The sequence below is a fragment of the Hypanus sabinus genome, chromosome 2 (assembly GCF_030144855.1).
Source record: "Hypanus sabinus isolate sHypSab1 chromosome 2, sHypSab1.hap1, whole genome shotgun sequence".
In the NCBI taxonomy this organism is placed as follows: domain Eukaryota; kingdom Metazoa; phylum Chordata; class Chondrichthyes; order Myliobatiformes; family Dasyatidae; genus Hypanus; species Hypanus sabinus.
In genome coordinates, this window is record NC_082707.1 from 147,731,535 (window position 1) to 147,759,526 (window position 27,992).

Genomic DNA, 27,992 nt, shown 5'->3' on the forward strand with positions numbered 1-27,992 from the left:
TTGTAAATAGAGAAACAATTAATACTTCATCAGAACTGTACATGATCCAAATTCTAGGCAAAGTCATTTTAAAACAAAAACTATTTTTGAACTATTTATTTATGATCCCTATGTTTATACTTTAGTTTTTATTTAGCAGAGGGAGAAAAATAGTAGTTTTTGCTTCCAGTGAGCTGATTGTGAGAATTTCTTGTGTGATTGGTTAAACTGCAGAGATCTTTCTGATGAGCACCATTGCTTAACTACTGACTGCAAACTTTGGTAGATTTTGTTTCTAGCCCAGTTTCAGTTCAGCACTTCAGCATCTAAGCTGATTAGGTGGAACTAAATGGGGATTCCGAAACTCTACGTTTTTCTTGTCTGTCTTCAGGCTGGAGCCTTCTGGCTGTTGTTTGTGGACAGCTGCCAGAAGTAACTGTAGGCAGTGACCATTCCTGTTGCTGCATGTATTTGAGCTTGCTGCTTCAGCTGTTATACCACCTGCATAAGTGCAAAGCCTTGACAGGATTAAATGTTTTGGGCCACATTGGGGTTATGGCAATCATTTCAATTAAAAGTACTGACAAACTCAGATTATTGCAGATAAAGTGTACATCAGCACATTCTTCTGTGTGTTGGTTAATGTACATGATGTATTTCACTGTATGTTTTGATGTACATGTGATAAATAAATCTGAACCTCAATCATTTGTATGCAGTCTGCCTTCCACTAGGTATGGGAAGAACAAAAAACATCAGACTCGAATTTAAAGCTACAGCTAAAGTTGTAAAATGTTTTCATGCTTTTTCTCTATATTCAAATTTCAAAGTAAATTTATTATCAAAGTACATATACAGTGACTATAAAAAGCATTCAACCCCCCCCCCCAGAAATTTTCATGTTTTATTGTTTTACAACATTGAATCAGAGTGGATTTAATTTGGCTTTTTGACTCTGAACAATAGAAATATACGTTCATGTCAAAGTGAAAACAGATCTCTACAAAGTGATCTAAATTAATTACAAATATGAAACAAAATAATTAATTGCATTAAGTATTCACACCCTTTAATATGACACACCAAATCATTACTGGTGCAGCCAATCGGTTTTAGAAGTCACATAATTAGTTAAATAGAGATCACCTGCGTGCAATCAAGGTGTTTCAACTGATTGTAGTAAAATACCCCTGTATCTGGAAGGTCCAGGTGAGTCAGTATCTTGGCAAAAACTACACCATGAAGACAAAATAACATTCTAAGCAACTTTGTGAAAAGGTTATTGAAAAGTACAAGTCAGGAGGTAGATACAAGAAAATTTCCAAGTCACTGAATATTCCTTGTGATACAGTTAAGTCAATCATCAAGAAATGGAAAGAATATGGCACAGCTGTAAATCTGCCTAGAGCAGACAGTCCTCAGAAACTGAGTGACTGCAAGAAGGGGACTAGTGAGGGATGCCACCAAGAGCCCTATGACAACTCTGGAGAAGTTACAAGCTTCAGTGACTGAGATGGGAGAGACTGTACATACAACAACTGTTGCTTGGGTGCTTCATCAGTTGCAGCTTTATGGGAGAGTGGCAAAGAGAAGGCCACTGATGGGGGAAGAAACCTCACATGAAATCTCGGATAAAGTTTGCCAGAAGGCAGTGGAAAGCTCTGAAGTCAGCTGGAAGAAGGTTCGGTGGACTGATTAATCCAAAATTGAGCTTTTTGGCCATCAGACTAAATACTATGTTTGGCCTGCACATCATCAAAAACACACCATCCCTACTTTGAAGCATGATAGAGACTATATCATGCTGTGGGGTTGCTTCACTGCAGCAGGACCTGCGAGACTTGTGAAGGTAGAGTGTAAAATGAATGCAGCCAAATACAAGGAAATCCTGGAGGAAAACCTGATGCAGTCTGCAAGGGAACTGCAACTTGGGAAAAGATTTGTTTTCCAGCAAGAAAATGACCCCAAGTGTAAAGCCAGAACTACACAGGAATTGCTGAAAAACAACTAAATTAATGTCCTGGAGAGGCCAAGTCAGAGTCCAGATCTCAGGCCAATTGAGAGTTTGTGGCTGGACTTAATTTAGACCAATTTGTTTTCACTTTGACATTGTTATGAATGCACCACAGCTCTGAGGGTGCGGGGTAGCCCCCTCCTTTGTGAGAATCGCAAGAGCATTATTGGGTTGGATCAGAGGACCCAGGAAATGAGAGAGAGAGACATGGCCATTGTCTCCTGGAGACAAAGATTGTGGATTGGGGACTATGCTAAGTGCAAGCCCTCGGGCAAAGTGGGCTGGTTGAGAGACAGATTGCATCACCCCAACCTGATTGACATCTACTACCCGGCGAGTTAAGATAAAAGGGAGGGCTGTAGGGACAGCCCCTCAGACGCACCAGAAGAAACGCTAGCGATCCCGCAATAGCGGGAAGCCACGTGCGTTCGGTTCCCTTGCCTGGGGGCTGGTGGCTGGTACCACGGAAAATGACTTGGAACTAACAACGGGGAACTAACTCCCCCGACGCAACGGACTTGCCTCATAAAAGTCCCTGGCAAGTTTAAAACCATCTCTCTTAAACCCAAATAGCTGCAGCTTGAAAGGACAGTGACTTTTATTTTTCCATCGGACAATACAATATCTCCTAGACAAACGATAGAGCTATTGCTTAATTGATGATTATTATTATTATACCCGCGTTTTTAGATTGAGTATTGACGACGTATTTTTTCTGAATGTCTGTATTAATTTTATTTTTGTGCCCCTTTATAAATAAAGACTTTTAAAAATAGTACCATCAGACTTCAACGGGCCTCTCTATCTTTGCTGGTAAGTGACCCAGTTACGGGGTTCGTAACAACATGAAAGAGCTTTTTTTCTGTTGATCAGTGTCAATAAATCCAAATTAAATCCACTGTGATTCAATGCTGTAAAACAATAAAACATGAAAACTTCCGGGGGGGGGGGGAGGTTGAATACATTTTATAGGTACTGTATGTCACCATATACCAGACTGAGATTCATTTTCTTGTAGGCATTCACAGTAAGTAGAGGAAACACAATAGAATCAATGAAAGACTGCCCCCAACAGGACAGACAAACAATCAATGTGCAAAAGACACCAAAACGTGCAAATACAAAAAGAAAATAAAAGAAATAATAATAAATAAGTAATAAATATCAAGAACATGAGATGAAGAGTCCTTGAAAGTGAGTCCATAGGTTGTTTGAACAATTCAGTGATAAGTTGAGTGAAGTTATCCCCTCTGGTTTAAGAGCCTGGTGGCTGAGGGGTAATAACTGTTGCTGAACCTGATGGCACGAGTCCTGAGGCTCCTGTTCATTTTTCCTGGTGGCAGCAGCGAGAAAAGAATACAGCATGAAAGGTGGGAGTCCTTGAAGATGGATACTGCTTTCCTGCGATACTACTCCATGTAGATGTTGGGGAGGGCTTTAACTGTGATGGCCTGGGCCATATCTGCTACTTTTTGTGGGTATTTCTGTTCAAGGCCAATGGTGTTTCCATACCAGGCCATGACACAGTCAATATACTCTCCATAAACACATCAATTTCATCAAAATTTTAAATGACATGCTGAATCTTCACAAACTTCTAAGTAAGTTGAAGTGCTGCCGTGCTTTCTTTGTAATGGCACTTGCATGCTGTACCCAGGACAGATCCTCTGAAATGATAACGCCAGGGAATTTAAAGTTGCTGATCCTTTGAAGAGAACTGGCTCATAAGTTTCCAGTTTTCTCCACCTGAAGTCTATAATCAGCTTCTTGTTCTTGCTAACATAAGTGAGAAGTTGTTGTAGCACCACTCAGCCAGGTTTTCAATCTCCCTCCTATATGCTGATGCATCATCACCTTTGATTCAGCTGATGGTGTTATCAGTAAATTTGAATATGGTATTGGAGCTATGCTTAGCCTCACAGTCACTAATATAGAGCAAGACAAGCACATAGCCTTGTGCTGTATCTGTGCAGATGGAAATTGTGCCAAACTCTGTCAGTAATAAACTGATAAATTCTTGCAAAAATGGATTACATCAAAAATTCACATCAATTTTCAATTTGTCACTGTGGATGATTAGCAAAATTCCCCATGGAAATTTCAGGGGAGGGTGACTGATTGCTCAATCTGCTCATTCATTCTCTCCTAATTGAGTGGAAGCCTTGCCATATTTTCTGTAAAAGGTTGAACACCTTTACTAAAATAATTGTTTGGAGAGATTTATTGTGGAGCTATGCTAATATCCATATTCCTTTTTAGACTAAAATCATTAAACACCTTGAAACAATCATTATTGTAGTACTACAATGAGCTTTAATTATTCAGACTATTTTAAAATATCAGTCTATTTTGAGCTGACATGATAATTCCAAATCTGTTTCTTAGTACAAATATTAGAACCAAGGGCCAAAGGTTTTGGAAGTCTTCAGTTCTTTATAATCATCCACTAAAATGGAATTGGGCAGGCTCTTGGGCCTTTTGGACTCAGAGTCACGCTCCTTGTGCAGGAATATGTACATATTAATGCACAAAGCATTGCAAATTCCCCTTTAGTGTGGTTTAACCACTTGTTGCTTGAAACATCAATCTTAAAGGAGAATATTCACTATTTCAAAATTGGAGTCAATTAAAATATTGCAGGTTCTATAGGATTAACAAATATCTGTAAAAATGGCAATCTGGATATCCTGGTGAAGGGCTGCAAAAGCAGTTTGACGGTCAGATGTCAGGTGGATACCCCTGCCCCTCTCCTCCAACCTCGGAGGAAATGGCTGAAAGATTGGTGCTGGAAATGAGGCATTGCAGATTAGACCCCTTAGTAGAAAAAAATGTAATGACTGCCTCCATCAAAGTTAGTGGTACAGTTCTTACCATTTTTACAGATGCATCACAGCTTGATATAGTAACTGCTTTGACCAAAACTGCAAGAAATTGCAGTGGATTGTGGATGCACCCCAGTTCATCATACAAAACAACCTCTACTTCATTAACTCTGTTTACACCTCCTACTGTCTCAGGAAAGCCAATATAAACAAGAACTCCTCCCACCTCTACTCATTCTCTGTTCTTATTGAACTGAAGATGCAAAAGATTGAAAGAATGTGCAGCCAGACTCACTGGATGCTTCTATGATGCTGTAGTCAAGCTCTTGATTTGGACTTCTCATAAGGTAAAGATGAATTGTTGATCTTCCAGTCTACCTGAGAGACAAAACAAAAGAGCTGGTCATTCATTACAGGAATTGGTGGCTGTGTGCACATGCTCTTGTTAATATCTTCAAGTTCCTCAGGGTGAACTTCACTAATAACCTATGATGGTCCAACCACATTGATTTCATGGCCAAAAAAGCACACCAACACCTTTACTTCTTCAGGTGGCTTGAGAATTTTGGCACATCTTCACTGACCCTTACCAAGTTTTACTGATAAGGTATTCCGTTTGGCATGGCAACTGCATTGCAGGTGTTTGCAAGAAACTGCAGAGTTATGGACACATTCAGCACATCATGTGAACCAGCCACCCCTCTATGGACTCTGTCTATACATCTTGTTGCCTCGGTAAAGCAGTCCACCCATTCAGACTCCACCCACCCTTGGTGTTGTCTCTTCTTCCCTCTCCCATTGGGCAGAAGATACAAAAGCCTGAAAGCACGTACCACCATACTCAAGGGCAGCTTCAGTCATCAGATTCTTGAGTGGACCTCTTTCATGATCAAATGGACTTTTGACCTTACAACCTACGTCATTATAATCTTGCACTTTTTTGTTTACCTGCACTGCACTTTCTGTGTAGCTTTTACACTTCATTCTGCATTGTTATTGTTTTCCCTTGCTCTGCCTCACTGCATTATGTAGTGGTGTGATCTGTATGAACAGTATGGAAGGCAAGCTTTTCACTGTATCTTGTACATGTGACAGTAGTAAACCAATACCCACGCCTTGTTGTGACCCACGCCTTTATATTGTTTACCTGTGCTGCAGTTCACCTGTAGCTGCAGCACCAGATTTTGTATTCTTTTGAATGCATTGATATAATTAAGCGTGACTTGATTTGTTCTGGATGGCATACAAACAAAAGCTTTTCACTGTATCTCAGTACATGTGACAAATGCTGTGGTTCTATCTCATGTACTGCTTCAATTCAGATATCTACAATAATTCTGCCATTGCAAATATCACACACTTACCTTAACATCACTGCATCACTCACAGGCATCTCATGGATTCAGATTCATGTATTTCTCGCATTTACTGTATATCAAAACATAAAGTGAAATGTGTTGTGCACATTAACAATCAACAAAACCTAAGTATCAGCTGGGGAGCAGCCCTCAAGTGTCACCACATATTCCGGCGCCAACATCACATGCCCACGATAGTCACAGAACAACATAAGTAGCAAAAAAAGCAACAACAACAGAACATCAGCGACAAAACAACAGCAGAATAAGCTCCGTTCCTCCTTCCCACCTACCCACCCACCCATGCACACACACAAGACAGCCTCCAGTCCCAGGACAAGCCACCTCTGGCCTCCAACTATCGGTGGACATGCAGACTCGCAGACATCGGGCCTTCAACTTTCCTAGTGAATCCATAAACTTCTGGACCCAGAGCTCCAGCCATCAGCCCTTGACTTCCAGTCAACCTTTGGCTTTAGTCTTTGATATTGACCATAGGACTTGCCAGTGATGAATAATGAGGATTCTGAACTCCAGACCTTTACACCTGGACATCAAATGACCAGGACCCCGAACATAATGCCTGAACTTCGGTCTCACCGACTAATATCCCTAAGGTATCACCAGCCCTAATGCCCCCTGCCCACATGGAACTCTGATCCTTGAACCTGCCAATGATTTGTTGACCTTGGGCGGGGGGCCACCAGCCCTCATCCTCGGCCCAATATTCCACCATATCCGTGTCGCTGGCCTTCAAACATGGAATATGGAGCAGAGGCCTAAGAGCTCCATCCTGACTTCCAACTCCCACATCCCTGTCCTTAAGTCCTAACCTGACTCCTAACTCCCCTTCGTCTCCAAAATCATCCGTATGAACCTAAAAATCTGTTGCAGTCACAAATTCAATGGAGACCTCAGATCAGCACCATCTTGACCTCATTATTACTCATTATGTCTCACATGCATTCACTGTTACTCAACCTTGGCATACATATCAAGACACATTCAATTGCAACATGGTCCTGGGCAGGAGAAGGTTCCTAACAATTGCTACTTGCAGCAGTAAGTTGGAGAGGGCCCCATCATATTCTAATGGTTGACAACTACCAGCCTTGTCTTCCTCCTCATGCACAAATTCCTGTGTCTTCTGCTTTTGCTACACAGGCAAAGGCTGTATCCTAGTGATGCCAGATTCTGGAGCATACAGCTCATGACAATGAATTTTAAAGCTCTTCCTTCTATGCCCCAATCACCAGAATTTCATAGTGAGGATTCCAATAGCTTTCTTTTCTGTGCTCCTACCTGCTCTGTCCATTGCACAATGGGGAGGGGTGTGATAGATGGATGCAATTGAAGACTAAGGAGGGAGTGGGTAGTGTTTGTCCCACAAGAGCAAGCCTTCCACTTCATCTGGTGGTTGAGATATGTTGGATACAGCAAACTATCTGGGAATGGAAGAGTTAAATGTTCTTCATGGATTTATGATACTCATCATGAAGAATTTCACCTTATGGTTGCAGAGAAGTTTAATACAAAAGAATAATCAGACAGAACATTAATTAAGAGTTCAGAATCACATGAGAAATCCCAAATGCTACGTGAGTGTTATTTATCTATCTTTGAACCTCGGGAGTCCTGTAATTCTGGTAAACCTGATTCTGACAGCATCAGCTGGTGTCTGTATGGTGACATTACAATGAAGGTTGTTCTCTTTGAATGGAGCAAGCCAGTGATATCTTTAATGCAATGGTTTCCTGCACGCTGTGAAGTATATCATTAACTAACAACTGTACCAAGAACAATCCATAAAGTTAGGGTAACCACGCCTTCACATCTCCAGGGACAGGTGCATAAATGGGAGTTCTGCATGAAAAGGTGACAGGTTTCTGTCACCACTGATTTAATAAACCTTCGCTTTTGAAGAGTTAAAGGTGGGGTGTGACTCGCTGTGCACTGTTGGCTAACAGACTGATTTGGCAAAATCCCTTCTTTCCTTCCTGCTTCTTCCTCTGACAAGTCTGGCTTGGATTCAAGTCAAGATGTCATGAAATTTCTCCAAGACCTCAATGTGCTGTCAGTCCTATAGGAAAGCAAGATTGCTCAACCAGACTGCCATCAAACTTAAAGCAACAATTTCAAATTCGTGAAAGGAACTGAGTTGGTCTGCATCTGACCCTCCACTAAAGCTATGGTTGTTGACATGTATGTTATCAATATTTCCTGGAAGTAGCATTCATAATGCATTAATCAGAATGTACCATTGAACTTCAACCTTAAGGATCTAAATACATGTTGCATGGGTTTTATGAGTTTTATCCATGTTCCATATGCCACGTATGCAAATACATCACGCATACACAGAAAAGCCAAGAATGGCTATCCATCTAGCATGATCTGTTATTTAGCCACATTTATGCATCACAAATAATTTGATCTCTTTCTCACTGCATGTAAGAAAAGAAGCTATCATGAAATTTCTAACCATAATTGCAGAGTAAGACATTCACTCTTTATTACTGAACTGTGGAGGAATAATTCAAATTTAGTGAATCTGTGATATTTTCTACCCTCAGAAGGCTGTGGGTGCTTAGCAATTGAATATATTCAAGGCTGTAATTGTTGGAGTTTTGGACACCAAGGGGGATCAAGAGATATGGGGAGCAGAATAAAAACTGAAGCTTTGCCATGTTACTATGTAAGGCGGGACCGAAGCAACCGCACACAGCCCACTCCCGCTTCTCTTTTCCTCTGCTCCAAGCTGGCATAATAAACAACACTGCAGGGGTCCTTTCCAAATATTTTAAGAGGAATACAAAGTTATTATGAGGTAATTACATTTTAGATATTTTATTTAGATTGAAAATAATGGCATGTGACTTTTGTTTCTATACATCAGCCATCCACATTTGCTTACGCACGTGAAATAATCCAAACTCAGGGTTTTGGACTACGGGGCCTCAACAAGGGTCTGACAGCAACATTAGGTCGGCATGGTGTATTTAACATGATCTATTTTGGATTTTACTTCAATGTGAAGAATATTATTCCAGCAAATAAGGTAATTATTTGATCTGAATAAATAGCCGATATGAAATAGTGTAAGAGAAACCAGGAACTGTTAGTGTACATTTCTATTCAGTGGATTTTCATGTTGCTTTTGCTCTAGTTCAGCTCATTTCCTCATGCAAATCTTCAATTGAAGCTAAGGAATTACATATGTCACAATGCCCTAATTATGTTGGGCTTCAGGAAGAATATATCATTTGGCCATCTGTCATAGCTTTTCCTTTTCAATCATGTAGTTTACTAATCTCCCAAAAAGTTGCCCATAACTAATGTTATATTCAACTTCAGTGATTTGCAAGTGTAAATCATTACGCTATTATATTTAATTATCCATCAAACTGCAATGGATGGCAGGCCTGCATAAATAATTACTAATGTAAAACAGAAGGAAGTGTGGATTCAAATATATCAACATAAAACATTATTGAAATGTCTACAGTGCAGATCTGTGCACGACAAGTCTGAGACAAGCAGTATTTTGAAGTAGTGGTGTACTGTAAAAATACTTCAAGTCAATTAAATTAGTTGCTGCTGTTTTCCAAAAAGACGAGACTTCAGTCACTGCTATAATTGAACTAATGTGGATTGTTAATAACAGGAAACTTCTACTTCTTGATAGACTGGATAGTTTAGACATGAAAGAAAAGCATGCAGGAAAGAGAACTAAAACACAGGACACTAGAATCAGGATTTTTTTTTAACCAAGTGAGATCTCGTGTACAAATCAGTATTTTGGTAAATTTAATAGTGGAAGTTACTGTCATTTGTAAAGTATTCTGGTCAATTAGCTAATATGGTTGCTTGGATTTCTCATGTTTTGATACAGTAATACTAAGTACATTGTAAGGTCTAATTATACAAATCATCCCCATATGCCAAGGCAGTCTTTCTTTAAGAACTTTGTTTATAAATCCTGTGTGAGGAAATGTGTGTTTCAACGATTTAGAACATGTGTAAAAACACTAACAGTATGATTGTCAAGAAACTGAGCAAAAGTATGGGGAACCTTAATGTGTTTAGGTAGAATAACAAAAAAGAACCATGCAGATTTTTGATTAATTGGTATTCTTTTATCCTAAAGCATATTTTACATTCCTCTTTTCGTTTTAGGACCCATCAATTGAATTCCTGAGAAAACTTGGGATTGGATTTTTATCAGGAACGATTGCTTCTTGTATCAATATACCTTTCGATGTAGCAAAGAGCAGGATCCAGGGACCACAGCCCAAGCAAGGAGAAATTAAGTACAGAACATGTTTCAGCACTATCAAAACCATCCACAGGGAGGAAGGGTAAGAGTCTTTTTATTTAGTTTGACAGTTGAATCCTTTTAACATTTGTTTTAAGCTTTCATCCAATTAACTACATGGTAAAAATTATTTGCTATGGGAATTCACAAAAATGTCCAAAAATTTAGACTTTATTTTCAGATTTTAATTCTAATTTTAGAAGCATCTCACATAAAAATGTCCTGGTACAGAGAGGGGCTGCAGTAATTATTTCAGTTGCAGGCCTGGAACAGACATGGTTGGACCATGTCTTCTTGTGCCATGCTGTAAAGGTATCTGAAATCTGAGTGGGTTTTTATTCACCATTAATTTAAATTAGAGAGCCTCCTCTAATGCTGAGAGTTCTTTAGGCAAAATGACGGAATCTCTTGGAACTTACATCACAGGACCTGAACCGAGATTTTTTTAAATCTACATAATTTTAATTGTATCTGAGCTGAAGAAAATAAAATTAATTTAGACAAGTTTGTACTTGATTGCTAGAAAATATAATTCCCATCAGTATAATTTAGTCAAATATTTCTAAAATATATTTAATGTGTGAAAATCCTTACATGCTACATTGTTCAGAAATTATAACATAGAAACAAATTGTAAAAATGGCTTGACTCATGATTTCCACCATCATATTATCATTGTCTTGTATAATTTGTTTCTTTAGGCAATGATGCCTTTTTCAGAGCATATTAAACAGAATCAATTTTTGTTTAAAATGTATTTCAAAGGGGAACAAGATTGAATAGATGAATATTTATTTCTTTGAATCTATTTTCAAAGATTTGAGTATTTTGCTTTTTATGTTAACAAATATATATATATATATTCTATTTGATAGGTTTTTTGCATTGTACAAAGGCTTGGTTCCTAAGGTCATGCGGCTAGGGCCAGGTAATTCCAATATATTTATTGCATATACATGAACCAACCATGTTAGCTTAAACATTTTTACTTCCTTTAATAATTTGCATTTTAACATCCCTTACTAAGTTGTACTGATCACTTTCTCTGTTTTCATCCCAGGAGGTGCAGTTATGCTCTTGGTTTATGAATATTCTTTTGCCTGGCTTCAGGAAAACTTCTGATTCAAACAGAACAAAGATAACTAAAACACTTGCATTTTCTTTAGAAAAACATCATGTTACATTGTCCTCAATAAATTTGTGTAAACAGGAAGAATATTATTTTTCCATAAGTTCATTTAAGTCTGTATTCAGAGCAAAGTGATATAAATGTAAAGTATTTTCTCCTGTCAATAAATTAACCCAGAATGATTAACAATTTTTACATTTCTGAATTAAACAAATATTTTGTAATTCATGTTTTTAATTTAGGTATTTTATAAAAATAAAATGTTTTCTTACAGATATATACAAGTACAGCTATTGATCTATGTCCTTTTTTAAAGGATTTAATTTTCTGTACATTGCTCCTGAATTTAACAGGTTCATAGAAGGCTTTAGTGAGAGGAGCTGTGAGACCTGTGAACTAATCTCACAACTGAAACATATAATGTACATTTTCTGAAAAATGTTTATGAATTAAACAGTTTTTTTACATCTTCATGGAGTACAGATTTTTGCATGGCTACCCAATTACAGTTGTGGCCTAATTTATGGATATTTGCTACATGATATTTGCCATTAAATAAATTTTGTACTTATAACATTTTCCACCACCATTATACCTACAAATAAAATTGATTATTTACATGGATATAAACTTCACAGCGAGCGGATGTACATTCATTTCAAACAGAAACTTCCTTGAAACGATCAGAAAAACATGTTAATATTTACCATAATTGCAGGGGCAGTGCTATAACCAACCAGAGTTGTTTTTTCACAGTGGTTATTGCTATAAGTCCATTGTATGAGTCCATTTCTAGGTTTCACAATAAGCTTGAACTGTCTGATCAACTTTTAAAAACATTTTTTTCAGGTCTTCAAAAAACTAACTTTATACCTAGCTGCATTTGGACTTTTGAATGACCCTTTGAGCTTGCGTATAGAATCATGTTGATTTATTTGGCGGGTTGTTTGATTTAGTGTCCTCTGCTGAAGAAAAGAAACATCCTTCATAAAAAATGTGAAATTTTCTGTTATATATACATAATATTGACATTTGATTTATTCTTCAAGTGGCTAGGCATCCTTTAGCTGATGAATATGTTTTCTGGAGAGTCAATTGCAACATTCAGGGAGAAAAGCCTGACATGTTAATATGAAAATAAACATGACCATTTTATTTTTATTTACAAAGAAAAATAGTTTCTGTTCCATTAACCAGTCCTCCCTAACATTGATTATTTCTTCACCAAATAACTAAATTACAATAATTTGCTTCTTTATCTTAGTTACTTCAATATAATTCGTTTGTTACAGGACGGTTCCTTATGTATTCACATCTCTATCATTGTTGAATTTTGAAAAGGGTGCACCAAAGGCAAGATCTTTCAATTGTTACAAGGAAAATTTTATAAAAGGCTTTTAAAATTTGTCAGTCTTTTTAAAATGTTTAAGCACTGATCAGGGCAGCATATTTCAGTTTACTTTTATATTAACTCTGTGAAGATATAAATGATTTGAATGATTCACTCTATTCAAAGAGAGAATAAGCACATTAGAGAATTTTCCACTTAGCTGCCAGCATGCAATTTATCTTCAGAAGTAAGGTAATGTTAGTAAATCCTTAGAACTTAATTTTATTTTGGAAATTAGAGTTATGAAAAGTAGTTGGCACATGTAAGTGGTTGTACTGATTAATCAATATTAATATTACTGACAACTAGAATTTTGGAGAATCCACTCCACTGAAATATAACTTTTCTGAACAATGATTGTAGCTACCTGCTCCCAAAGAGACCACTTGCCACTAGAATATCTTGTTCAAGCAGACATTTGGAACAGTCCAAACCACAATAATTTGATGGGCCGGCAATCAATATTGTTCTATGTCTAAATGTTAGGAACCAGTGGCTAAGAGGAGGAATGTTTAAGAATCTGAGATCTCTTTAAATGAAATGACTTACATTAAATTCCACTCAGCATTATTCTCATGTGATAAGTAGCTCTTGGTTTCATCATCTCTGGATGGTTACAGAAGTATGATTCGATCCTTATTATGCTTGCAAAATGACAATTATATTACCATCTGCATTCCATGGAAGACATAAATACAGGCATAAAGTGAGGGGTGTGTTTTGTTTTGTCTCATGCTGATTCAAAATCCAATAGCTCACTTGAGAAAACTAAATAAAGTTATTGAAATTGCCACACATCAGGCATCTCTTTTGTCTGTGTTTATCAGAGCTATCGCTATTTTTGTTCTGATGCTGGGATTAAGACGCTGAATTGTAATTAAATGTGCACTACAATGCAGAGGCTGCAATCGAATGGCTACCTTCTCTAGCTGCTTGAATGCTTTTAAATGGCAGTGGTGTGGGAAGGTCGCAACTGTGCGTTGATATTGTGCTGCCAGCCGCATGCTGCCAGCCGTGGGTTGCCATGTAGCTGGAAGCAGCTGCACTGTATGTCATGTAGGGAGATACTTGTGTGGGTGGAGGATAAGGAGCCATACTTGAAGCAGTAACAAAGCTGCTAACTGCAGGCAAACCATTGGGACCCTGGAAGAGAAAAAAAAAGTTAAATTACTTAAAGTTAAACATCATTAACTAAAATCTCGATATGTTCTTTGTTAGCAGAGTGATCCTCAAGTGCAAAAAATTAAATTGCTATACAACAGACTAAACTCATAATTTACATTAGATGGATGCAAAATTAATCATAAACCAGAACAACGATCAAGTGTGGAATTACCCAAAAAATAAAAAAAATGGCCACAATATCTTAACAGTGTGCCAGAACTGTATCGTTCACATTCAGCTGGTGCAAATGCCAGTTGAATTTAACTAAAGTTAATAATTTAACGTGAATTTTGTATTCTACAAAAAGTGGAGAAAAATATTGCTGTACGTTAAATATAATTTAATTGTATTAAGTAAATGTACAAAATAGGAAGATGTGCCAAGATTAAACACTGATATTATTTGTTTGAGATATCCAGCAAAAAGATTGCCAGTTTAAAAAGTCGTGGTGCTACTGGCACATGTTACACATTACACGTGTTAATGTGCAATGAATGTTTCAGCGTCATCAGTGAATCAAAGCAGTTAACACTCAGAATTATATATATATATTTTTTTTACGTATACACATACACATAATAACAAGGTGAAGACCAACACAAAGTTAAATGGACACTGACATTGATGCTCCAAATGCAGTATTCTCAAAATAAAATGTGAACCCAACACGTGCTAACTATACTCTCACGGTCTATGTTTTAAGATGTGTGTGTTCGGAATTGGAATTTATATAGTACGATAAAAATATACAATTCACAAGGATAACAAGTGGTGGAACTGCTCTAACCCTACCACAACACTACCTGTCTAAATTGCAATTAAATACGCGATTTAATCATTCCTATCAACATTTGAAAGTGCGCCATGTATTTTTGATTCTGTAATTAAATTCGTTCATAATAGCTGGTAAATCTATTAAATTTGTTAAATTAAATTCAACATTATACTTCTGCCGCCAAACCTGTTAACCTATCTCGAGCGCTGATAAAACCCATAGATTTGGCCTTGTGTGTGTTTCGAGCTTTTTTGTTTAATTTGGAAACTATTTAGCAATGTTCCCTTGTTACCGGAACTAAATGTTCTTCATTTGACAATAATATGTATTATTTGTGTTCCTGGGGACATACGCTCAATGCCTGTCTATCTCCCTCTGCCGCTTCCCCCACCCCAGCCCCCCCCTCCCCGTATATTATCAAGATGATATTCAGTTAACTAAACTTTTAATTACTACATTTTATCAAGATAAGACACAATTTTATGGGGTTGCCGGGATAAGGGTAAAATAAACTCGGTGAAAAAAAAACATTTAAATTTCTTGCACAGTTTGTCTCAAATAATTACTTAACCTCTCAATGTAATCATTTTAAAGTTCTCTTCCGGTCCTATTCCATAGTCCTACTTTTATAACGTACAGGGTACATATAATATTTTCTTAAAAATAACATGCCTCATCGGGACGACTGGTCAACTTTAAACTGAAGGTGTGGTAACATCAAAAAGATATTTGTGAAAGAAACCGGAATTGCATGGGGAAATGGCTCTGTATTGATCTATTTCAATCTCCCATACTCGTTCGACTAAAAATGTATGTATTGTATTAGATTATAGAAATTTTATCATTATCCACCATAAAGAATTACAGATTATTTCTCCGTAACGCATTTCTTGCCAATTTACTTTATGCAATAAATCATGGATTTCGTCGATTGCTATTGACAATCCCACGGCGGCCAATAAAACAATTAATTGTATATAAATTTCTTACTCTCTACTTTTATTGTATTTATTTAGTTTTTTGTTCTCATTCTGCGATATAGCATTTCGCCCGTCTGAGTTATGGACAGTTATTTAGACATACACGTATTAAAATACCAACTAGAGAGGACATTGTATAATCTTCTTTATATTTTTAAAGAGGTCAATTTTTTCCCTCGATCTTAATGTTGCAAATTAATTAGAGGGTCCCACATGTAAAAGTCATTGCAATTTAGAATACTAATTACATATGGGTTGTAATTGTTGAAAGGTGTTTATTTTTGTAGTTTGGAGTTCTGTAAACGCTGTAATCTGTCTTGGTGAGAGGAAAGGCAAGCTACAATTACCTGAGTATATTTGACTTCCTGCTCCAGTGGGGACTTGTCCAGTCCATTCACTGCAGACTGGTTTGAGGAGTGGAAGTGACTCCTGTTTATACTGTTCCATTCTTCCACTTTAGTAGGATAAGAAGAACTGTCACTAATGGGAATAGCACCTAACAACAAAAATATTTATATGACATGACTTATATCTGAATACTTGTAGCAGACATGATATTTGCTTCTCTATTTCTGATCAGTGACTCCAGCATTTTGTGCAATTTGGTCCAGAAGGCCAGATAAACTTTCTTGGAGAACAATTCAACGGATTGACTCATTTACTCATTTCTGCTAACCCCATCCGACGTGATCAAGTCCGGTTTACGCATTTCAGCCGTCTGCATTTCAATAGGATACGTCATGCATTAGTGAGTGTGCAAGCCAACACTTGCACATCAACTTTTCCACAAAGTGCCTTGCTATCACAATTTCAAAACTTTCTAATGTTTGATACTTACCAATAGTACATTTTGAAGCGTCAACATCTTTTAAACGCGTAAGCAGCGTTTTCGTTGATTTTAATTTATTAAACTAATTATTAAAACGCACATTACAATAATGTTTCGATTAATGTTTCTAGGATGGCTCTAGTTAGTGTAAGTTGATCTGGTCAGTACTAAATCCTAACCTTTATGTTCATGATTGTTTGTACTGGAAATGAGCTACTAATCCTCCTACTTAAGCTTCATTTGATTTTCCCACATCATATCTACAGAATTCATTTATGCACTTTCTGCTCATATATTGCTTTGTAGCCCGAAGCGGTGCATTATTATGTAGGAAATGCAATTGGTGGTTTAATTGTGTGTTTCCTTTTTGACCCAGGACAAGATATTTTGTCGTGATTTTTTAAAAAAAACTGGCGTTAGCAACTGATAGTAGTCAGTTATTCTTCCACGTTGTTTTCATTACATACGTGAATTATTTAAAAGTCGTGTAAATAATACACTGTAAAATATGTTTGAATGCATTCCGGGCATTTCCGGAAACTGGCATAACAATGGGTGCAATTTCCAACAATGGGGTTCATTGGCTTTCATTGTATGCGCAAAGAAAATATTTATATTGAGATTTAGGAGCGTCAAGCGGCTTCCAGCAAACTGGGCCTCAAAATGCTTTATACCTTAATTGCCAAATATATTATGTTTTGTTTGAGAACCAACGGAATAATATACTATATTCAGTAATTAATCGATACATCAATTTTGCAATTAATATAGATATTGAGAGAAGTTCTACCAACGTGAAATTATCTCGAAAAAATTAATTATAATCGATGTTCTCCCACAAAACCTACGGGGCATAAATAGCAGACCATTCTAATCAGTCGATCAGTGGGAGAGGAAATAATTATATAAGAAGCGACGTGGCTTTATTTTGTATTGTTCAGTGGGAAAACTGATTTCGTCAGAAAGGAGTGAGCAACATTTAAGTAATTAACTAGAATGAAGCGTTCAGCCCCAATCTAATGAAAAGTTAAAATTTAACTCGGTGAACATTTTGAAATTGTTCCTAACAAAGCATGAAAGCAGTTGGAGTGAAGCTTTAGTTTTGCTGAGCTTCAGTGCAGTGGTCACTGTTAATGAAAAACGCCGCTTTTAATTTTTATTGATTTCTGCAAAATTATATTATGTAGAGGAAAGTGTGGCCAATTTAGATTTACAGGAAAGAGTGGGGTTAACGACTGGAACAGCTCGATTTCTTTTAGCAAATGGAAAATATTATTTGATAAGCCGATTTTGTGAGTGCTGAACTTCAGACAAAAGACGTGTAGTGTTAGCTGCTTCGGCGCGGCCTTTTCTTTCCTTTACGCCTTTAGAATGGAGTTCCGCGGCTTACCTTGCTGCTCAATTAATGTTCTGATGCCCAGAATATCGGAGACGGAGTGCGATGAAGGCCAGGTCCTGTGAATTCCCATGTGCGCTGGAATGGCGGGCACACCGGGCGACGACGGTATTTTTGCTGCGGCCGTTGTGATGGGACTGGAATAGGAATAAATTGCATTATACTGAAGAGCCGACTGTGGAGGGGGATGCGCCGGAGTCTTGCTCGACTCGTACTGATTCTGCTGGGACAAGTTCCCGATCTTGTTCCGAAGGATTCTGCTGATGGAGCTGACGGAGGGAACGTTGTACTTGTCGCAGACACCATCTGCCAAGAGTCTGTCGCGGATCTCCCACGCAAAAATCCCTGGATCTCTCTGCTTGTATGCTCGAATGTGTTTGACCACTGTGGGGGTTGTCACTCTGGGCTTGCTCCCACCGATCGCACCGGGCAATATGGAACCAGTCTCGTTGTACCGAGCTAGGATTTTGCTGACACAGCCATGTGAAACTCTTAACTGTCTGCTAATATCACAGGGTCGGATTCCCAGCTGGGCCAGTTCAACTATCCGCAGTCGAATGGCATTAGGCAGTGGTCTGCCGTTGACAAATACACCTCCCAACTGGTTTACCTCTCCAAACGCTGGCTCTGGATATGGAATAGAACAAGAGGATATATTCAGGGAAAAAAAGGCACAACTGCAGTTTCACTTTACAACACGGCACCTAACCAGGCAGCGGATATTTGTGTTCTGTGAACCAGCATCTGACAAGCTCTAGTTTGTTACGTTTATGGAGCGTATACGTCGCCTGGGCCTGTTGTGATGTTCGCATACGCTTCAAGCTCGACCAATATTACAGTCCCTGACACTCTCTAACAGAAGACCAGACACAGTTGATCAAGTTGTGATCACCGTATGAACTCGCGAAAAAAAACGCTTAGTCGCCAGGAATTTTTATGCGAACGACTTGAAAACGGCACAAGGTTTACTTCTGAGTTAACTTGAAGTAAAACTATTTCCTTTACCCTCCGAAGCTTTCTGTTGCTTTAGTACACAGCACTGCAGAACCAAATTTAACATGGCATTTTTGAATTTCAATTTTATTCTCTTTCAACAAGTAGAAAACGTAGTAGTTATATTAATGAAAAGGAACTGAAAGCACCCTGGACACTGACGTTTATTTACCATCGGACTGCATTTATCTGACATTTTCATGAGGAGGAACGCATATTCCCGAGAGTATTTACTCTCTTTCGGTTTACTGCGTTTGTTACGTGGAGCATTTTGCTCTTCCTCTTCATTCAGCACAGCTCTATACACGAGTTCATTAAGGCTCTGAAAGCTGAACGCTGCAGATATCGTTTAAAAGTTCATCGTCACATGTTCGTATGGAAAACAATTTTCGGTATACCACTAGAAATTCCGTCTACTTGCTAACTTAAGGCAATCAAGCATTATTTGATTTATTGCATGTATTTGCAATTGATAAGTGGCAGAAAATGAATTAGTGCTTGATCATGATCAGTGGTGCCTTTGCTGATAGCAATTTAAAATGTACAGAATGTAACTACTTACCCATGATGGTAGATACAAGAGCGATCCTCAATACTACTGCCTGAATGTGAAACGCTGACAAACAGTAAGTAATAAAATCCCTTGCAGTGCAGATTATTCGGGGTCCGCTTGTAAAATGCTGCTTAAAAACTGATTTCACTTTCGAAGTTGCCGAAGAACTTTAGAGTATATATGTGCGTCCCTTTTTCTCGGGAGAGGTGGTTCGGATCTGCATTTCAAAGCACAGCATGGGAAATGGATTTTACACGCTTTGTCTGTCAATCACCGTGGACGCGCCCGTGACAATGACGTCAGAGGGCGGGAGGGGGAAAATCTCTTTGCGCCATTGGTGGACGGACGTGACCTGGCAACACTACCTGGAGGTTGGTCGCAAATTAGTATCGGCCTGACGGACATCTGGCGGTTTCTGGTGGACTGTTAAATGAAAGAAATACTACCTTAGAAATGTTCAATAAAGTATAAATTGTACCAAATGATTGTTATTTAAAATGGAATACTATAGGTCATGCTGTAGGTAAGTTCCCGTTGCGAAGTTACTTTACCGTCCCCCAAAAACATTTACTAGCATTTTTTTTAAATTAAAGAAATGACAATCTGTATAAATCATTATGTAATGTTGCTCCGAATTAATGTGTTAGGTATGAGCTCGGGCGATATAGATTAAAACGGAGAATGCATTCATGGTGTAGTGCAGGAAGTAATAATCATTGTCTTTCCATGATATATAAATGTCAAAATATGTAATTTGTAAACAAATACTAATGGTGGTGTTTGCATCACGGTGTGGTTTAAAATCAAAATATACAGAACATGTTCCTGATAAGAGAATTGACGGTAAGAGGTTTTAGAAAACGCCCTTGTCCATTTGTTCCAGGAGTTTGTTCTTGTATTTGACCTTTGTGACATCCGATTGATAAATTACTTACTTAAATAAAAATAATGGTAAAAGTCTTCTCTAAATGACAAAAATCGGACGTCGAACATCAATCCTGGATTTATGTTGTTTCACTGCTGCGAACCATTTCTAAACAAGAAGAAATTTATCATTTTAATTTTGTATCTATTTACCTTTGCAGAATTATGCGTCCTAGCTTTCGCGTTTTAAGACGTGTTCCAAACCCACCATAAAATACAACTTGAAGTGATTTCTGAGTTCTCAGAGTTAGAGTACTTCCCTAAAATACTCAGTTCGATACTAAATTCGATCTACAGGACTATTTACTACTCATGTTCTCGGTATTTTTTTTGCGCAGTATGTCTTTTGCACATTGGTGTTCGTCAGTGTTTATGTATAGTTTTCCGTAAAATTTTATTGTATTTCTGTTTTCCTTGTAAATTCCTGCGAGAAATAAGGTCAATGGATGGTAACATATACGTACTTAGATAATAATTCTATTTTGAACTTTGAACTTAAAATGTTTATTTGAACGTACAGGTCAAATGCTTCATTTTAATTCAGGATAAATATTTATGTTAGATCTCAGTCTTTATTTGGTTATGCAATGTTGAAGATATATAACCGTTTCCTGCCAATAAAATTAAGTAGTCTAAAAATAGTGTCGGCTTGTTTCAATGATTATTTTACGTTATTTAATGGATTTGACGGAGAAGTGTATTTGTCGTTTTATTTACTGCATGCACCAATGTATCAAAGATAGCAACTTTTTTGATAGTAACGGACAGCTCAACCTACCAGTCTCTGGTACAGTATCTTTTTCAGTTATCAAATAGCATTTCTGTTCTAGTGCTTGTCTTTGATATCCTACGAGCTTTATTGTAATCCGGTAAAACCTTTTAGCTTCGTCTTCATTTCTTTTCCATTCTGATTATGTCCGCAATTTCTTTAGGACATGTTCTTATTCCTACACTTCGTCTGTATAGACCACAATTCCTGTTTAATTCGGGTCTGCTTCGTTGCCCGAACTTCATCCTCTCTCTCCTTCCAATCTGTGCGCCGCATGTGAGGCTGGAACCCTCAGTGTGGGAAGAGCTCGTTTGCACAGGGCTCGTCTCTGGTGGAAAAGATAAATGTTTACCACAGCCGTACGTGCTTAACTTGTTTCCATTGAGGTGCTGAGTGTGTCTTGAATAAGAAAGGTCAGATATACACTGGCCCATTAAAGAGCAGAGGAGCACTAACGGGATGAATCCGCAATTGTTTTCCCCAACAAACGTTAAGTCGTTTTCAGCTTGACCGTTCCACTTCAGAACAAGTTTGTTTAAAATACAAAATGCCTTCATATAATTAATTTCGCAAATCAGTCTTTTATTCACGAGTACGTCTCTTCAAAATCAACGTTTCTAGTTTTGATCTGTTATGTTGCTGTGAATATTTGCATCAAATACTGTATCTTAATTCGAAATGTAGTTTCCTGAGTTCAAACTGCTTATTATTACCTACTGCTGTTCAGTTACCAATGGATTATCCTTAAAGATTTAACATCCAAATTTCTTAAGGAGTAAAATAATCATTGACAATTAATGTCATTAGGTAAAATAGTTATGCTGATGAATTTCATTCTATTGGTCGATATTCCAAACTACAGTTATTTGTCTTTTTTCACCGAAGAACGGATTTACATATTATTTTGATTTCCTTACTCAAAGTATTTCTGATTCTTTTTCTTGAGAAAATTAGGATGTAATTATCAAAAAGACAAAGATGTTAGTTTTCTGTTAGCTGACGTATAAAATTAGATATAAACTAAAAACAAGCAGATGTCACACTTTTCAAAGTCCCTTTTTGATTCAAAATTGTAATTGATAAATGTTTAGTGTGCAATTCTTCAAGCTATTGAAAAACTGAAATAAACTTACTTCTTTTTAAAGTTCAAAGTAAATTTATTATCAAAATAAATATGTCATCTTATACAACCCTAGGGTTTATTCTCTTGTAGGCATACTCAATAAATCCATAATAGGGTAATAACTGTAATGAAAGACCAGCTTGTGCTTTCAACCAGTGTGCAAAAGACAGCAAACTGTGCAAATGCATAAAGAAATAAATGCTAAGAATAAATAAATAGATAGATAGATAGATAGATAGATAGATAAATAAGTAAGTAAGTAAGTAGATAGATAGATAGATAGATAGATATTTATTTATTTATTTATTTATTTATTTAAGCAAGCAAGCAAGCAAGCAAGCAAGCAAGCAATGAGTATCAAGAATATGAGATGAAGCGTCCTTCAGAGTGAGTCCATAGGTTGTGGTTGCAAGTTTTGGTGTATTTTGAAGAAATATTTGCAAGATGTTGTTTACTGTTGAGATAATTCTATGGTGATCTAACTTTCAAAAATAGGTGTGAAGAACCTTACAAACTCTTACTGCCTCTTCCTGCCTAAATAAATAATATCTGGCTTTCAAAAAAGAAAACAGGTAGAACATCCAGAATGCTTTGTTACAAAATATAGTTAAGTTTCTAACTTAAGCTATTTGGGTAATGTGAAAGGGGAAGTGAATATATTAGAAGGTTACACTAGATGTTATTTTTTATCCATAACATAACAATCATATTAGTAAACACTTTCTACAAGCAAAACGATTTCAGATGATCTGAAAATGAATAATTTTGAAGGGCCTAATTGTATTTTATATCCTATGCATAATAAATCAAGTAAATAATTTCATCAGAGTTAGTTTTATTGAGATACATTCATATCAGGGCTGTTACTTTAAAAATAATTTATTATAAAGCTGCCTGAAATGGCAACAGCTTATCCTACCTCTCCAGTTTTAATGAGTTTGTGCGTGATTTGTATCTCAGTTTAATTTGTCTGCTTAATTCCTCAAATTCTACTCATCTCAGCCTTGAAAATGTAATCAATATATTGTCATTTTATTAGGAGAAAATTCCAAGTAGTAAAAATGTGTTTCCAAATTTCACTCCTAAACAGCAGCAACAACACCTTGTATTTATGTGGGACTTTATATATGATGAAGCCTTGTAATATTTCAGAAGTGCATTATCAAACAACATTTGATACGTAATCATGTTGGCTAATATTAATGCGGAATGCTGAATGCAAGAAATTCCACATCTCAGGGTTTTACCACATGAAAGCTGAACCACCAATACTTCAGCCATTGAAATTGAAGATGATGAGGAGATCAAAATTGGTGAGGCTCAAATATCTGGTTAATGGGGTTGGGAAGCAGCTGGACTGTGGCACTAAAGGTGTTTATGGAGTCAGGCAAGGGTGAGACCAGGTAAGAAAAATAAAAGAAAGAGGATTTTTGAAACCTGGTCATTTGTTTCACTTCTCTCTCACTTAATCTAAATAGTGATGTGGAAACCTGGCTCTACTTCATTGCAAATGACAAGTTTTCTGGTTGTCTTGCCTCTTTGCTTAAGATGAAAAACAGATACAGATTTTAGCAGAAGAGGGCAGCAGAAATTTGTAGAAAGATAACTTACATACCTAATTTTAGCATAAAAAAGCTTTAGAAATAATTCAATAGTCAAGTATGAATTGCAAATATTTCCTCAAATTAAATGTCAAGTTCCTCAATTTGTGCTTATTCAATAGAATTGTCATTTTGAAGATCACCGTTTAAATACCCCTCATTTCCTAGATCACACCCATGTACATTTGCTCCTTTCGGTACCTGCATATCGTTTTTGAAAGCCAGAGGCAAAAAACAAGATCGAATGCAGATTGAGCCCGATCTCACAAATATCGCTTAGCTCACAATCCAAAGGGCCTTTACGGAAAGTTATTCATATCTGTTCATATTTCAGTGAATACCCCTGTATTTCGGTTCCTACATGCTTCAAAATGGTGTCTTTCTTAACTAAAGACGTTTTAAAGATTTTTGTTATAATTAATTGGATTGATAAATTATTTGCGTACATGTTAATTGGATGAGAGTCAAATTCGCAATTTTTACATTACAATTATAATGTTATAATCTGGGAAAATGTTGCTGTTGGGTATGTAAACAGTACGAGATCCCCTAAAATAAAAGCGTGTATTTAAAGTGTAAACAGTGAGAAAAAGTGTGTTACAAAATATTTACTACGCCAGCCATGTGATCTGCGGCGCATTTCAAGCATATTAGTGCTGAGTATTAGACACGAATTACCGAATCTCGCCATTTCAGATGAACTATTTTACAAACTGGAGGAAGCGCAGCAGAGATAACTTTCTTATTGCCATAAATGCCCCGGTTAATTATACAATACAACGATTTCAATCAACTGGGGCCATTGCACAAAATAAGAGCCAGGAGAATGTTGTTACAATTACAAATTCACAAAAATGAGCCAGAACACCCCGCAATCAGTTTTTTTCCCCCCCAGGTTAGTTAAAAGGCTAAACTATCATAACATGAAGGCATGCAATTCGCATATTATCTCGTGGTCTGTGGATGCAAACTTTTTTTTCGATTGGGGGCCAGTAAGTGATTCTCTTGATAAATTCATAAAGCATATTTTCATAATGCAGATTGCGTTAATTAAAACAATCCATCGCGCATAATATAAGCCCCTTCGTTCTTGGAATGAATACGGTGAGTATTGTGAAGCGGCATTGAAAATACAAATTCTCTTTTGTACAAAAGGGTGGAAGATGCCCAACGTCAATGACGCTGCTTCTCAAGTTCAACGCCACGGACGTGCATAAGGCCTGGAAATTATCTGATATTTAAAATCCAGGCAGGATCTTGTTTGTTTTCTAGAATTAGTAATTTATTTTTTGTATTCGCATTTGATCTTCATTTTTAAATTTAATACAAATATGACTACGTTTCCAAGGATCACTCTGTAAAATTGAAATGATGTTGCGCTGCACTTATCAGAGATTATGAGCTTAATTGTTGCTGCAATTACCAGGAACCTAAAGCAACTGGTTCATGACTGTGACTCTACCAAATTAGCACAAAACCTTTCTAAACGCTCAATTTGGATCCGGAAAGAAATGTAGTGTAACTCGGCATGTGTCTTTACCCTGCGTATATTTTTGAGGCAAGTCGAATGTCTTGAAGTTGTCAGCTACTGAGGACGTGTTAGAGAGGGGAAAAAACACAATCTTATAAACAAATATTTGCCATAAAATAGTTATATTTATCTATAACCTATAGTGTTTCAAAACCGGCCAGATTTCCGTTTTCAATTGGACATGTACAGTGTGTTACATACATTATTTGCCACTTGTAGTTTTCGTGATTCAGGTAATGGCTAACTGACCAAAATCCACGCGTTAAGTTACAGCTCATGGACTTAAAAAAAGGAAACCCCTTAAATTTTTCTGTTCAAAAAAATTCTATTGTCAGAATGTGGTTCGAACAGGTCATTTGATGCTTTTCATCCAAACGTTCCATGTGCTCAACAGATCATATTGAACTCATTACTTTTGTTTCTGTCTTTTAAAAAATCTGTTGATTTAGCTAATGTTTAGACAGTTTTTTAGCAAATGTTTTGAGTTTGTTATTCATTCTAGCACTAAACTTAAAAGAAATTAAGACGTGTTTCTATTTACAAAGACAGGAAATAAGTCTCTTGAAAGTAAGTTTTGTGGAATTTGTGAATAAGATAAAACTGACTTTCGAATAATTAAACTGTTCGTTGTTCTATGGACGTTGCATCATTGACACTTATGTAATTGTAACTTGTCACTGGCAATCTCCACAAAAAATATTTACATTGTATGTAAAATATTACAATCCCATATCAGCAAAAGAAAATGGAACTTAAACGACCATACCTAAAATTTTTCACCATACAATTTAATCGCATTGTTTATATAATGGAATATGGACACAGAGGGAAAACCACATGGAAAACATATTCCAGAGAAAATGAGCCAATAGATCTTACAGGGAGAACAAAAGTATATAAATTGCAAATATACAAAACCTTGATATTTATGCAGTTGAAGATTTTGCTATGTAATCTCATACGCAGTAAATTAGTTTTTATAATAAAATTGAAAGACCCCGCCCCCCCCCCGTAATTTAGAACACAATTATATGGTTATATATTTATTATCTGCTTCTATGGGACCAAATTTTTCACAGAAAACTTGTCTTATTAAAAGTAACCTAATGGTATAAAAAATTGTGAAATATATATACTTTTATAAATGGTGACTATGTATATCGGTATCTCTCTCTCTCTCTCTCTCTCTCTCTCTCTCTCTCTTACATATATATATATATATATATATATATATATATATATATATATATAAGCTAAGTTACCAAGTGCAAAATAGACAAAGCTACCAGCCAATAACACTGATATGAAAGGATCGTAATTAAAAATAAATTCCCGGACTGAACCTATTGAAGTTTTAAAGTAAGAGCTAGAGAATTTGATTTGTTGAAAATCTTGCGTTTCCTCCTCAACTTCGTAAAGGAGTAGAATAGGAAGCCGAGTATTCTGTAAAGGTACATCAATATTTTGGACTATCAGGATTATATTGCTATGTAAATCTGAATTGCGTGTCCCTTTCTCACTGACCCTAACGATTATTTTGCTTTCTCTCTCTCTCTCTCTCTTTGTATTTACACAGTTTGTTGTCTTTTGCACAGTGGTTGTTGTCTGGGATGATTCTGTTGTGTTTCTTTATATTTACTGTGAATGCCCGCAAGAAATTGAATCTCATAGTTGAATATGGTGACATATGTATATTTTGAAAACAAACTTACTGTGAATTGAGGATCGATTTTCAGCAAACCTTCCACAATTTGCTGGAATCTTATTTACCCAAACGACCGCCCAATTATTAAATGACGCCGTATTAGCATGCTCGCATTCGACACTCAATGCTTATTTTTTACCGCTCCTTTTAAAAAACAAGATGTTTATGAATTATTCTAAATGATAACGTCGTTGGAATTATAAAGACATATATGCTCCCTTGCACAACTGTTGCTCTCTCCCGCGATTACAGCATCAACTGTTTCTGTTATTTTCCCTCTCTTTATAAATATGTACTTAGATTATTCTTAAACTATCTCATTTTTTAATTGAAAATCTTCTCTACCGTCGATTTTGTTCTAAAACCGCAGAATTGGCTTGTGTCCAACGCGACGTTTGAGTTGAAAGAAACCCTGTTGGGATCTGGCGCCACCTCCTGATTACAGCTGGCAGGTAAGGAAAAAGAAATCGCCGTTCCATATTATCCATCGTAATAGGTGCACAATCTAGTCAGTGTTCACCAGCACTAGTTATCATTTTCTCAAACCATAATATTAAAACTACTGTCAATCGGTACCAGGTATGAATGATATTGAAAGTGCTTGCAATGCAGTGAACAAACTATAAACTATTCTTAATAGTT

At 36.8% G+C, this 27,992-nt stretch overlaps 2 protein-coding genes across 3 annotated transcripts in view; one reads left to right on the plus strand and one right to left on the minus strand.

The window, feature by feature from the left end:
- Nucleotides 1-11,789, plus strand: part of slc25a21 (solute carrier family 25 member 21) — a 410,375-nt gene extending 398,586 nt beyond the window's left edge. For both annotated transcript variants that reach the window (XM_059956647.1, XM_059956641.1), the window contains 4 exons: nt 9,070-9,231; nt 10,350-10,531; nt 11,364-11,416; nt 11,549-11,789. In XM_059956647.1, the coding sequence (XP_059812630.1) occupies nt 9,070-9,231; nt 10,350-10,531; nt 11,364-11,416; nt 11,549-11,610 (459 nt within the window). In that variant the 3' untranslated portion in view covers nt 11,611-11,789. The remainder of the gene's footprint in view (nt 1-9,069; nt 9,232-10,349; nt 10,532-11,363; nt 11,417-11,548) is intronic.
- Nucleotides 11,790-13,895: 2,106 nt separating this feature from the next.
- Nucleotides 13,896-19,817, minus strand: pax9 (paired box 9). The gene is made up of 4 exons (XM_059990415.1): nt 19,707-19,817; nt 18,146-18,778; nt 16,274-16,422; nt 13,896-14,150 (listed from the first exon to the last, which is right to left on the minus strand). Exons 1-4 carry the CDS (start codon nt 19,708-19,710, stop codon nt 13,896-13,898), a joined length of 1,041 nt encoding a protein of 346 aa, XP_059846398.1. The 5' UTR covers nt 19,711-19,817.
- Nucleotides 19,818-27,992: the final 8,175 nt, after the last annotated feature.

Coding starts and splice junctions, on each gene's coding strand:
- pax9 (XM_059990415.1), bottom strand. Junction 16,423..18,145: donor AACATTAATTGAGCAGCAAG/GTAAGCCGCGGA, acceptor TTTTGTTGTTAG/GTGCTATTCCCATTAGTGAC. Junction 14,151..16,273: donor AGGAAGTCAAATATACTCAG/GTAATTGTAGCT, acceptor TTTCTCTTCCAG/GGTCCCAATGGTTTGCCTGC.